The sequence below is a fragment of the Sinohyriopsis cumingii genome, chromosome 19, assembly GCF_028554795.1.
Source record: "Sinohyriopsis cumingii isolate HCF-2022 chromosome 19, ASM2855479v2, whole genome shotgun sequence".
Lineage (NCBI taxonomy): Eukaryota > Metazoa > Mollusca > Bivalvia > Unionida > Unionidae > Sinohyriopsis > Sinohyriopsis cumingii.
In genome coordinates, this window is record NC_142979.1 from 71,299,385 (window position 1) to 71,314,247 (window position 14,863).

Consider the following 14,863-nt stretch of genomic DNA (forward strand, 5'->3'; position numbering starts at 1 on the left):
ACAAGATTCACGACTGGGCATCACATGCACTCAATTGCTTGATATATATTTTGGAATGGTATCATCTCCTTTCACCATTATATCAAACGACACGAAACAACTACTAGTAAGTCAATATTAGCTTTAATATAAAGTCCTGCAAAGTTTGATCTGGTTGAATTCTACTAGCCGTGTACGCAATACAATACTGTTTGGGATTATTGTATTTAACTCCTTTTGGTTTCTTCGTCTGCTTGTTAAGAGGTATTTCTTTACCGTGCGTAGAGATATATTTTGTTGTGATGAAAAAGAGCGATTATCTCCAAAACCTTCTAAACAACACATACACTGGAATCTATCACAACTGCATAGAAAATGTATTCGTATTCAGTTTTAATTGTATGTGTTGTTCATGGTTTGTCTTAGCATCAGGATCATTTAAAAACAAAAAATCGTCCATTTTATTTAAGTCACCAAGCTATATTCTCTCAATCTTGTATTTAAGTAGTCAATTGTCAGTGATATATATACATAAGAAATATACATAAGAATTCGTAAGATGTTTCTGGTTTTCCTTCAGTAATTATTGCTGTCTAACCCTCAGCATCATCTATCCATTATAATCAAATAACTTGAACAGATACTTGATTTCTATAAACTCCTAGGCCTTAAGCTTTTGTTCCTCCACGTGTAGCTGCCATGAAACTTCATCTGGGAAAAACAACCCCTCGTTTAGCTTAGCGAATCAGAATTATTTTCTCTAAGCGCCAAAAAATATTTTAACGCACCAGTCAAAGTCAGAATAATTCTCTCTAGACCGCCTTTATTAATAACCATTCTGGACATTATCATTCTAGATTTCTTAGATTTTTTCTGGAGCTTGTCTCAACTGTCATATTTTGCTATTTGACCTTACTTTAACATTGGACTCGTCTATCTGTCTCACAGTTATCAAACTGACTTTAAATAAAATTTACTGATGTCTACAAGCAAGAGCGGTTACCTATTACAAGCTGCCAAGTTATTAAGACACTGATCTATATGTCAATCTCAGTGGTTACGTGTCACGCTGAACATGACATAATGCACAGCACAATTATCTCTATAAAACTTTGCACCATTGCATACGTGCATATTCTTTTTAATGTTACTGAGTTGTAAATATGTTGGCTGTTTCAGTGCTTCTAAAGAAAGGTCAGAATCAATGCCTGATTTTTTATTATTATTTTGAATTACATAAAGCTGTTCTTCATATACTGTGTGCAACATGTATGAACAACACATGACGTGGCATAAACCAATCTACAAACTAAACACATTTTAGTGTTATTGCAGCCTAAATAAGTGTCCGTGAACCCAAATATTTCTTTTAAAAAAACTTTATAGAATGCATTGCTTAAAGTATGACTTTAAAAAATCACGTGTTTTAACTACGGGATACTCTTCACTAGATTGAAAATGCATCTATGCGAACAAATACTGCGAGCATTGCTTTATTATATTCACCTGAGTATTGAATGCATCTCTATATGAAAGATGTGTTTATCATTTAAGTATTGGTAAAATCGTTTACAATAAGAGACTGTTATACTTCAATACTGGAATCCACTTCTATCCATTATAATACATGCAATGTGAAACAACTATGGAGTGGGTAATAACAAAAAGATAAACATGTGTCGTACTTGAATAATAGATACGAAGCTGTTGGTACCTAATTTTACATTTCAGCAGTGCAGAAACCTGCAGTATTAAACAATATCGCTAATAGTTCTAACTGTATTGAGACATGTGCATTGGAATTGTTCCTAAAAGAATGGGCCAGCACAATCTCATTAACACAAACGGAAAGGTGGTGCTTGGTTTGATGAAAGTTACCAGCAAGCACAAGCAAGCACGATCTGAGCTTATTGTCAAATAAAAATACCTTTCTGTTTAAAAACGAATACGTGAAAACTCGATTAAGATAAATTACATGCAAGTAGAGTTAGATGAAAAAGGATGCGGTTGAAGATCGTAACGAAATGTTCAATATGGCTAATAGTAACGTGATATGTTCTTGGCCAGTCATTTATACTAGAAAAAGAAAAGTAAGCCATATAATGAATACTGTGGAGATTACTTGGTCTATAAGCATTTTTAAATATGTATGGTTCTTAATAAATAATGACCGACCCTTCTGAAAATTGTTAACCAGCCACAGTAGATAGAGAACGAAAAACGTGAGAGACCTAAATATAAATATATGACCAACTAAATTAAAAAGGCTATAAAATCATTGGATAGAAATATATCAAAGTGGCTCGATAACATAATGTTTGACATGGTTGCCAAACCTTCCGATATTTAAAACCAAAGTTTATGGAATCAAGGTTTCATAGTGCACTATTAAGATAACAAGCATGAAAAAAATGAAACGCCAAATTGCTTTCATGATTAGTTTGATTATAAATTTGTTGACGTGTCATCAACGCAATTATTTCCAATGTGCTGAATTCTCTTTTCAAAGAAAAATATTAAAATTAACAAAATCGTGCATTCGTTGATTTTGAGAAAACGTTGAAATTAATCGACTGCAGTATGTTATGAAAAAAGTAACCCGTGTTACGGATATCTGTATGACATTAATTTTGTTTACAATACAGTTAGTATTTTTAAGTCATTTGGTTAATGCCAATATCCTTAAGATTGGTATTCTAACACTATAGAATGTATTTGAAATGTGAGGTCATATGACGTGTGTAGAATTCATGTACAATACTTTGTGCAATTTCCATTCATTAATCAAGCTCGAATTGCCGAGTTCATGTCAAGAATTGACTCGGTCAAATTAGACCACGAAATAGTTGAATGGAGGTCATAAAACATCACGTGATTCTAGGATAACAGCTGTACTCTGGATATGTCATGACCGCTCTAGTTGCTGATTGCCTCAATTATAGAAACAAGTCGAATGTTAAATGTTAAAGATATTTTTCATAACGAAATAATTAAAATATCTGCTATATTATTCCATTAATATCCACTTGTTATTTGATGTGTGTATATAGTGGTTTTATAAAGAAATAAGATATGCAGCGTTTCATTCATCAGTTATATTTCAGTCGTTTCAGTTACGAGATGATTCAGATTTACATAATTTATTGTTCGGTAAAATTTGCTGGGCGGAAAACATTTACTCTAATCAGACAGCACATTACTGGATTATTGTGAAATTATTCAAGGACTTAGATATTTTAATTGCGTTCCTATACCGTGAAACATTTAAGAACGTTTGTGACATGCACTTTTCATCGGATTTGCTTGAAGTAAAAACGTTTGGAAATTAGATATTATGTGGTGTTATCACATAAGCACATTAGAACCTTCTTTCGGAAGACTTTTGGAACGTTTCCTGATTACTGTGAAATTGATAGCACATTTAGAAATAATATGAATACATACCATATACTAAGTTATTCTTTTTAATTCGTTCTCTTTGCTTGACTTATATTTTAGGAAATTAAATTTATAATTTGGATTATATTTTGCCTTTTGGGTTTTTACATTTTCTTGCTACGTAGTTTAAGCCCCTAGGACGTAATACTCGTAAACGTACTACTTTGTTATGTAAGTCAATATGTACTCTTTATAATTTTCTAATTTTGTACAACCTTGAGTGAGATACGACAATAGTTTTCCAGATCGCTTGACCCAGATTTATGACTTAAAACAAGGGGAACCTCATTCAGCACTTTTGTTTGTATTTATTATAAATCAAGCTTTTACTAGTAGACTGAATAATGGAAACGTAATGTTTTATCTTTACATTATTAGTCGGGGCCCCGAGTGGCCGAGTGGTCTAAAGCGCTCTTCGTTACGGATCACTGCCATCTCACCTCTGTCTGCGGCGGTTCGAGTCTAAGATTCAGCCAATGTGGGCATGTGAGAAAGCTTGCCAGTAGCTTCTCGTGGGTCGGTGGTTCTTTCCGGGATTTTCCGGGTTCTTCCTCCACCATTAATACTGGCCGCCATGTATAGCCTATCGTGCTGAAAAATGGCGTTAAACCCCACAACAACAACAACAACAACAACATTATTAGTCTCTTGTTTTATTGTTAGCATTACATTATGCAATAAATTTTGCAAAAACTGAACAGTCAGTACAAACATGCTGAATAATTTGGAATCGAATACCAGTTCTGGGAGCCTTTAGATTAACAGTTGGACCCCCCACAAAAAAAAAAATTCTGAACTAGGCAAAAGGTCAAAGCCATCACTATAATACAATAGCAAAATTTTAGAAAATGTTTATTCGTTTATGTATCAAGTTATGGTTTGCATTTTGTTTCGAAAATAGTGAGTGGCTACAAACAGGAATGTATCGGAGTGTTCAAGTGACTTTTGTTCATTTAATTTATAAAAATATTTGAACATGTTATTCTACATGTAAGACAAAAACAATGCGATGTTTGGGATAATCTAATTGTATCGGTGCCTGATTATCAGTCAGAGTTATAAGACTTCCACCAAGTAAAGAATGTTAACAAAACATTTATACATAATTGTCAAGACTATTGTAAAGCGCAAAAACATTCAACAATTTGAATGTTAACTATGGCAATCTTTGGAGATAACCACGGTAGGATATTACAAACCCACGCCTGTTAACATTTTGACTCGAATAATGGTAAACGGAGATAGTTTGATTTTTAGAACTTATACGATGCTGATAACAGTAATTCTTATAATGAGAAATGGTAGGTAGTTCACGTTAAATCTTTGTTAGGTGGATGGGGATTATCTTATCTATGGAACAACTACTTTCATATGGTCATAGAACAGAGCTATTATTATCAGTGTAAGCAAAAGTATATGTCGTGAGATTAGCAAAGAAACTAGGGCATTATTCCGTAGAAAATAAAACTTATCATTTTTTTAAAATCCGGTGTGATAAATGAAACTCGTATTAAAATGGCACTGCCTAGATTTAGTGTAGTTTCGCATAACTTGAATATAGAAGCGGATCCTAGCAAGGAAGTACCAATGAACAAGCGGTTCTATACCCCTTGTAATTTAAGAGCTGTTGAAAATTAAAATCAGGTTTCACTTATTTGTCCGTTTTATTGATAATAGAAATGTAAACAGTTGCCACAATGCTGCTGTTTATTGTTGAACAACGTAAAACCTGTAAGTCTGTAACGAAAGACTCGTAAAGGCATTGTCTAGAACTTTATTCATTGTGCAACAGAAAATGAAAGAAACAACTACAATTTTGTATACTTAATTCACGATTCAATTCCAATGTAAGGCCAACAGAATAGAATGCACTGTATTTTGGACCTTGTATCTTATGTAAAATAAATATGTATGTTGGGGGAATATTTGCATAAAATGATATTTATATTATACCGGTACCTAATATTCAAAATAATCTGTACGTATAAATGATACATCGGTAAGTATACATTGTTTTGTAAACCTAATACTAAATACATTTTTGTTCTGGTCAGTGTTCTATGTAAAACAAAGATTATAAATAATTACACCACATAAATTAACCTGCTTGACCTTAGGTTTCTCCTCAGTAAATGGGGGCAGTTAAATATTTACAAAGATTATTTTGCATATCGAAGTTCTATTGGTTTCTCCTGTTTTATATTTTAGTGTTGTCAGGTAATCAGATATGATCTTCTATACTGATTAGCCGTTTCCTTCTTACTTGTTTCGTCTGCCGCCATATCTATGAATACTTGATTACTATAATTATAATCCGTATCAATTTAATGTTTATAAAACGCCTTTAAATTTTGTTAAATTTCTGTGCAATATTTCCCCCTTTTCTCATTTTTAGTGTTTTGTTAAAGCATTTTACTACAGAAACGTTCTGGTTGGAATAAGCTGCAAGCTATTCACAGTTTTCTAACACATTTAAACTTTAAGCTATAAATCATTTTTCTTATCAAGCGGTGTCTTTTCATGCTTTCACTCGTTAAATATATCTCTGAAAGCGTTGTGCTTTAATTTCTGCTTAAGCGTATTTCTTAAATATACGAATCTTTATTAAACATATCTGTATCTACTGCTGCATTTTTCGTGCGATTGCATTCCAGAATCTGCTCATCTATATGACTTACATGGACAATTCCGTAATGCAGTATTTTACTTATTTGCTTGCACAGAATGATGATACATTGTTTAGTTAACCAATCTTTCAATCGCTGAATGTTAGGTCGCCTTTAAACAGCTTATATACTTGATTAATATGTAGGCAGCTGAAATGTCAGTCTCATATTAAAATCCTATTAATATAATCCTGAGAGTCATATTGCCTTATATAATGTTCCTTAACAACCAGTTAATAAATGCCGAACGGCATAAAATCAAAAGGAGATTACTTCAAACATGATGATTTACTTTTGGGTAGCACTGATGACAAGCATGACGTAAACTAAAATAGATATTTTTATTTTGATAAATTTGCAATATTTCTTCAGTCCTTTCAAAAGTATGAATTATTTCGTATTTTAGTCTAATTTTCGCATTTACTAAAGTTGACTCTAAAATCTAAAACATCTACTTCACAGAATGTGACACAATGTGCCATCTTAAATCTTGCTTTCTTACTAATAAGTTACATGTTTATTTTTGTTGAATGATTATGGAAAGATAAGATTTTCTACTTGAACTGCAAATAAAATGGAGACTACATTTGAACAGCATTACGTATCTATGTATTTAGTTACTTAAAATATATACGTTATGTCTTTCTCCAACTATAATGTTGTCATCATCTTACGATCATCAGTCATACTCATTTAATCGAAAATAATCTGCTACACTCCTTCCTTTTGAAACATTGTATGATATCATTTTAATGTTTGATATCAGCCTTTAGTATCTATTTCATAAAAAGATATTGAAATCCACCAGTCTGACAAAACAAAATCATAGGTGCATTTACGTATGTTACACCCGTAGTTATGTCCATTTCATTGTTCTTAGCTTTCTCTCTCTCTCTCTCTCTCTCTCTCTCTTCTTCAATCCCCACCCCCTTTTCCATCGAGATGAATAGACGTTATAATATATCAAAGACTGTACATTTATATAAGAAACATGGAGATGCCATATAACAAAAATGCCTAAATTCGAACTCCACAAAGTACGTTTGAAGTATTGGCTTATTTTTTAAAATAGTTTTCCTACATGAATCTTGCAAATTGTCAGTGACTGAACTTGCATGGCCTGTTTCTGTTTGATGTCCAGTGTCACCTATCTAGATAGTATCTGCTACACTATACGATTAAAGGAACAAAATATCCACCCCAAAAATATTCACCGTAGCAATCTGCTCAAGAAAAAGATAGACGTATCAAACGGGAAAGAATAATGCAAACCACACACATACACGTGTGTGTGTGTGTGTGTGCGAGAGAGAGAGAGAGAGAGAGAGACATTTATCTCGTGACGTTGGACAACATGCAGAGGCGTGGCTATGATATTTTGCGCCCGGGGACGAACTATAAAATTGGCGCCCCAGCCCCCTCCCCGTTTAATCACATTTTTGAATATTACCCTTGTTTACTTATTATAATGTAACGTTGTAAGCCTCATTTTGGCGCCCCTGTACCTTGGCGCCCGGGGACATATGTACCCCCCTGCCCCCCCCCCCCCCAGCTACGCCTCTGACAACATGATATGTGTTATCAAACGATGCAAGTCATGTGCAATGTGTTGACATAACCCCGTTGATATGAATGTATTGAACAGTACTTGGAACTTTGATCAAGCCAAGAACCTGTGTGATAATCATATTAACCTGGGTCAAATTTAACAGTGTATCCTAGCAGGTGTCTATGAATTGATACAAACGCGATTCATTTTTTTAGAAGAAAAAAACTCGTACCATCAGTTAATGTTGAATTTTTTTAGTAGATCTGATTATATCAGATAGTATTATTTATCAACATTGGATTTTGTGCATTTATAAAACATCATATATGTTATTGTCTATTGTAACATGCTTGGAGTTTTTCGCTATTTCACGTCTCATTTAATAGATTCCATACATTTGATTGAATAATTATTTACTTATGTGGAATTAGTAATTCCCTAACCGAGTAATTAGCTAATTAATAGACACCACTGTGACGTAGGCCGTCAACTGGAGAGGCTGGGTTAACCAGAATGAACGGTCAGTCTAAAACATATACGTTAAGTTAGTTTTACTTACCCTTCCATGGAGAAATTTTTTGACCAAAAACACATTTTCAAGGCTATTGGATGAACTAATACATCAAGCCGTATTAATATGACTTCGCAAGAGCGTACTTATTCAGGCCCGGCCCTAGGGCAAGGCGAACGAGGCAACCACCCTCGGCCCTGCGCTTTCAGGAAGTCAACTCAGCAATGCAATTTTTTTGGCTTGGGGCCCCGCGCTTATCGCTTGCTGTCTTGGGCTCCGCATGTTGCCTTGGGCCCCGCACATTCTAGGGCAAGGCCTGTACTTATTGAGTTGAAAGTTTTAGGAGTCATAAAAAAAATCGCGAGAAATAGACTTTTTCGTTGGTTCTTCTCAAATATTTCTTAGAAATCGAACACACACACACACACACATATATATATATATATATATATATATATATATATATATATATATATATATCTCCCATACAAATGGAAAAATGCATTTTTCATGCATTTTTAAATAAAAGAGGAATGAAACAAGATTAGTTACTGTCCAGGCTGCCTAATTTCAAAGTACACACCAACTAAATAAGCAATATGTGTACTTGTTATTTATATTTAATTTAATTATATCTGATTTAATATATATTTATTTGAATTTAATTTTTTGTCAATTTTTTTTATATTTCATTACATGATATTGTGTTGTAAATTTATTCACTAGAGATGATATTTTTTTTTCAGAGAATAGTTTGACCTTGACTGTTAGTTTATAAACACCAGGTGTTGATCTAAATCCTGACCTTGTTTCAAAATTTGTAGCAAACATGTAAACAAGTTCTATTTTATTTAAAAATGATTGATTTTCCTCAAGGTCACATGGTGTATGTGACCTTTAAATTTTATTCTTGGATTATTCTTGGATTATTTTGGATTTGATTATATAAAACTAAGTTCATATTTTTTTATTTCTGCAGAATTTGTCCAGGAAAATAGATTATATTTTTTCAAAGCTTGTTGTTTTCACTCTTTCTTGTGTTACTGTGTATTCAAAGCTAAACACGTGACATAAGACACTAGACACTCTAACTTTTCATTTACTACTTTTATTGCTTCTTTCTAATTTATGTTAATTACATGACTGAAAAAATACATAAAATTTGTATATGCTATTACTGTACAAGCAAAAAAGATTAGAAGATTATTGGTCATTTAGCAGAACAACATTCAGAATTCCTTCTGAAATTCAAAGTGATATTTTTATCTGCTGAAGTTGTCAAATCCAGCCATATACAGCCAGAAATTACAGATACAAACCAGTTGGCAAAATCATTTAAGTTACTAAAATTGAAAATATAGCTGGAAATGAAATGCCTGAAAATGTCAACGTGTAGCAAATATACAATGGTTATAAATTCCAGGGATTTCAATCAACAGATAAATTCATAATCATAAACCTAAATGGATGTATCTTCCACCCCACCCTCTTCTCTCTTGCTTGCTCACCCTTTCAATACAAACTGTTGAGATTCTAAGTTACAAAATGCCTGCTCCTCTCAGTTAGACTGGTTAAGGTGAAATTAAATTGCTAGGTAGGTGTTGTACCAAACTTATGTTAAATGGAGAGTTGAGATAATGTATGTATGTATGTATGTATGTATATGTGTGTGTGTGTGTGTGTGTAATGAAAGAATATATATATATTCCACCAATCAATTTAATATATATATGCATGAAATTGATGGGCTCAACAATGAACAGATATATATATATATATATATATATATATATATAAAGATGGTTGGTAATCATCACTTAAGTTACTAAATATATTTCTAACGTATTAAAATGAAGGTACAATGGTAATGCTAGTCATTCAATTTTCAAATGAGACGGTTTTCAATGCATCGTACAGTATTGTCATCCAAGTCAAGGTTCTGGAGGTTACATGTTTGCTACTGAGTCTGAGCTACCTACAATTTCGCAGAGGATATATAAATATATATATACACAAAACACACACATATATATCACACATATATATATATATCCAGTTTTTTTCTTTCACAAATCAAATAATAATACTCAACACTGTATTGTTCGCAAAATAGATAAGAATTATGGACATGAAATTATGATACAATTTAGTTCATATCATGAACATGAAGGAGCCCGCTCTGGCACTATTGTAGGGAGTAATGAAAGGATGGATCCCTTGGGATGGCATTTGAATGGTATTCCCTCTATTATGCCAAAGAACCTGTTGGTACATCACTCTTACGTAGAATATATCTTGAGTCACATATCACTTCAAAAAGCCATCATCACTGGTTTGAATCAAAATTACCGAATTAATCCGAAAATAAGTTGGAAATTTACACAACTGAACCGTGTAATATACGCCCCAGAAACTGAGTACAAACACGACTTTGCAAGGTAGGTATACTTAGACAATAAAAGATGTCGTTAAACATTAAAAATATCATGTACTAATAATGACTATAAGGAATTATATGACAACTGAGATCATGCAAGAATCAGTCAAAAACAAGAATAATCATTGAAGATTATTTAATATATAACCTACCTCAGTCTTCATTTAATATATACAAGATACATACTTTAACACACTTGTTAAATGAGATAAATGTTATAATGTAACATGAAAAGGCTATATTCAAGCTGCCAGCTTTGTGTTATGCCAAATTTGTCTGACATAATGGAAGTTTTGAAAGATTCCAAATCATCTAATGTAACCTACTTTATCTACCAATAAAGATAAAGAAAGAAAAGAAAAATCTAAACAAGTACCTACCTACCTTGACTGTACCTACCTACCGTGACTGTACCTACCTACCGTGACTGTACCTACCTTGACAGGAAGATTGCTATCATTCAGAAGACATCATCCTGACAAGGCATGAATGCAATTTGATTAAACTAAGAACATCGGACCTTTGTATCCTGTTACATGGCTAGACCATCACAAGGAAAACATAATTAAGTGTGCTCCTACTGCCAGCATTTGCATTTGCACATGACATGGTAAGATGTTGAAGCAAGTGAATACAACAATACAGGTCACCACTATCCAAATTAATTAAACATACATAATGATAATGATATCATTTACATTATAAAAAAAACAAATAATTGCAACTTTACCTTGTTTATTACCTTGTTTTGTTTTGGGATTTTGTTCCTACCATCACACAAAAGAATGCAGATCCCATTATTAAAATTTATTGACTTGCAATATCAAAATACATCCACACTGGAGCCATGATGATTCAAATTTTGTGCCCCTAAATTTCGAACATAATACAATATGTTTATAAAGTACACACAAAGTACCATGTAAGTTTGTCCTTTGTGTACAGATGTCCGTTATAAAGCTCTAATACTTGTACAGAAACTAAACAAAATTGGCTTGAAATGTCCTTTCTGGATATATGTCCCTTACACAGAGGTAATACTTGCATAGGAACTGAAGATAAAGTGGCTTGTAAATGTCCATTATAAAGGTATTGCTTGTCCTTTATAAAGAGGGAACACTTGTATAGGATCTAACTGAAAGTGGCTTGTATTTGTCCTTTATGAACAGGTGTCATTTATACACAAGTGACTGCTAATACCAGTTACACAGTATGAATTTAGACTTGGGTATCTAACTCAGGATTATGAAAGAGTTCAGAAAATAGAGTTTTACTGTACTTTTTTCACTATCTCATGTGTCAGTCTCTTTATCGAAGGTAAAAGACATCCATGCATCCAACCATCTATCAAATTCATTCTAATTTCTTTTTATCCTTTCTTTTGTCCTTCATTTATGGGCTTATTAATGTGCAGCCTCTTTTTCTTGTCTACTTAGAGACATACACACACACACACATACATAATTACATATGTTTACTTACTTTTTGATGAGACTCGCCTTTGGTTTTGATGAAAACAAAAGGAGACTCAGTTTGATCAAGTTACATATAGAAGAATATGCTTCCATAGGAACAACAAAACACACGATGTGTAGGTAACAAGAAATCTGTATTTATTTAGCAACCATTTGAAAAAGAAACAAATCACACTTTTACAAATCTGAAGCAAAATTAACCATTATATTAACGCTATTTGCATTGAAAGTATAAATTAAAATCTTAGAGTATAAACTTACATGAAAATGTGATGCTGAAAAAGCTAGACTTTTGTGTTAGACCATAAAGTCAATACCAAGTGGAAAAGTGACCAAGTTGTTAAGAGTTATTTACCCTAAATTCTATCCGTATAAGTACCAACCACCACCGCTTTTGTTCATATAATAAGTGCAACTAATGATTAGGGAATTCAACAACAACTTTCACAATGGATGTAACAAACTATGTTTCTTGTATGATGTGTTATTTTATTTCCACTGCTAACATCAAACAATGAAATGTAATCGCTGCAAGACAAAATATAACTGTGAATCATCATCATACTTGAGACAATAAAAAATCTATTATTTTCTGCATTGTGAAGCAAATGTTTCAAAGAATAAAAGAAATATCAGGATTAAATGTATAAGTAAAGCACTAAATTAAGTGAATAAACAACATTATACAGATCAAGCCAATGACATTTATTACCATACAAATTAATTGCATTAATAAAAGCTCTGGATATTAGAGAAGATATTTCACACTAATTAATGTATACTGAATGATTCAAAACCAGCACAGATAAAAACATGTTTTTAAATAAGATATTTTCAATCATGTATATGAACCTGTATGTTTTTTTTTATCCAGTTACATGAGATTTGCTATAGTGAAATTTTGTAAATTGCTAGCTTATGTGAAATCTTAAATTACATATGACTGTGTTTCAAATTTTAAACCAGTTGAACAATGTTTTTGAATTGCCTAGGCTGATACTGTTAATTTAATTTAAACTTACTAAGGAAATATTAATGGTACTGATATCTGATATGCAAACATGTATGTATGTATGTATGTTATACAGGAGCACACATTATATTATCCGGCCTATGGACTTTTTAAAGTTTATGAATTTGCAGTGACATTGAAGAATTAAAAGATGCATATTATAAGGTGGTATGCTAATAATTTACTGGTGGCTTTATATGAAAGATTGTATACTTAAGACTACCTACCAACAGTATATTTGTCTTTATATGAAAGATTGTATACTTAAGACTTCCTACCATCAGTATATTTGTCTGTAACACTAATCAGTTAGAAGAAGACAACAAGATAAAAACAGAGGCAGGATTAAGCTTTACACTTTCAAAGTTGATGACCTATTGTATGTTTATCAAGTTTATATATATATATATATATATATATATATATATATATATATATATATATATATATATAAAATGTAAATGTGTTTAAGCTAGTGTACAATATTGCATATTCTAGTAATGGGAAGAAAAAACTTGTATCATTTTGTGGCAGTGTGTATCTAGACTTGTTAAAAGCCTATGTTACACTATTAACTACAGACTATGTAATATAACTAAATAATGTATTCTTTAGTTTTGTTTTTGTACAGTATAAAAATAACATAACAAATATTCAGTTTGTCCATTATAAAATTTGTTTCAGAAAACTGGAGACACAGAATCCTTATTACTGGCACATTGTTTAAACTATTACTGAAACAACTGAAAATCTGTAAGAAGAATTAAAGAAAAATATATGCTCATTTATCTGCTGCCAATTAGCCCAAGAGTTAAATTAAATTGACAGAAAACACTGTTCTTTTGACGTGCTGGCAGCATTTCAGAGTTTAGAAGTGTTCTTGAATCTGTCAATTCGGAATGGGTTCAAGTCATACGAAGGCTTGGCTCCCATGGCCAGTTCAGCCAAAACCTTTCCAACAACGGGAGCCAGCTTGAAGCCATGACCTACAATGATATTTCAAAGAGTTATTTAAATAACAAACCACTGCTGGAAACCAGCTCTTTTTGAGACCACTATACATCCCATTCTTCCCATGTTAAATAAATACATGGCAATTTAACTGCAATGATCTTTTACTTATCCAAGATTTAATTCATTAAATAAAAAGTGTTTTACTGGCTATTAAATTTCTTAGATGATACGCCATTTCCAATTTAAAAAAAATGCTACTACCCCTTCTCCTCCTCTATGGAATGAACATTTTCTAACTTTGTATGCATGAAAGAATCTGGTATCGCCCAAATGGGCAAATGCCTCTACAGTAATTGGTATCGCCCAAATGGGCAAATGCCTCTACAGTAATATTTTCCTGTAGAAATATATGGGGTGGTGCTTGGCTAAGAACACGTGGGAAATTTAAACTCAAACAACTTATTAAAATGAAAGTAAATTGTTTTTAAAGCAAGAATTTACCTCCTGATATGTATAGTCTGCAGCTGAAATTATATATATATATATATATATATATATAAGCAAAGGCATAACAATTTTATGTAAGACCCTCTCCATTTGAACAGGCTGCATAATTATCAACTTTTCAAGGGTCGTGCAACAACTGACCTGTTGCTAGTTTAAAAGTATACAAGCCACTCTGGGGCTTGTTCTTTACACTTGTGAAATTTAACTAGTGGTCTGTGTTTATGTCATCATCAACCAATCAGTCATTCATCCTCTGATATCATTATTATATTCAAGAAAAATGGAAGCTTTCAGAAGATATCTTTGCAAAGCCATTTTACAAATTATGCAGCAAA

At 32.4% G+C, this 14,863-nt stretch overlaps 1 protein-coding gene across 2 annotated transcripts in view; it reads right to left on the reverse strand.

Annotated features, from left to right (window-relative positions):
* Positions 1–11,946: 11,946 nt before the first annotated feature.
* Positions 11,947–14,863, reverse strand: part of LOC149775933 (peroxisomal sarcosine oxidase-like) — a 30,739-nt gene continuing 27,822 nt past the window's right edge. For both annotated transcript variants that reach the window (XM_089944409.1, XM_089944410.1), the window contains exon 8: positions 11,947–14,053. In XM_089944409.1, coding sequence (XP_089800535.1) covers positions 13,929–14,053 — 125 coding nt within the window. In that variant the 3' untranslated portion in view covers positions 11,947–13,928. The remainder of the gene's footprint in view (positions 14,054–14,863) is intronic.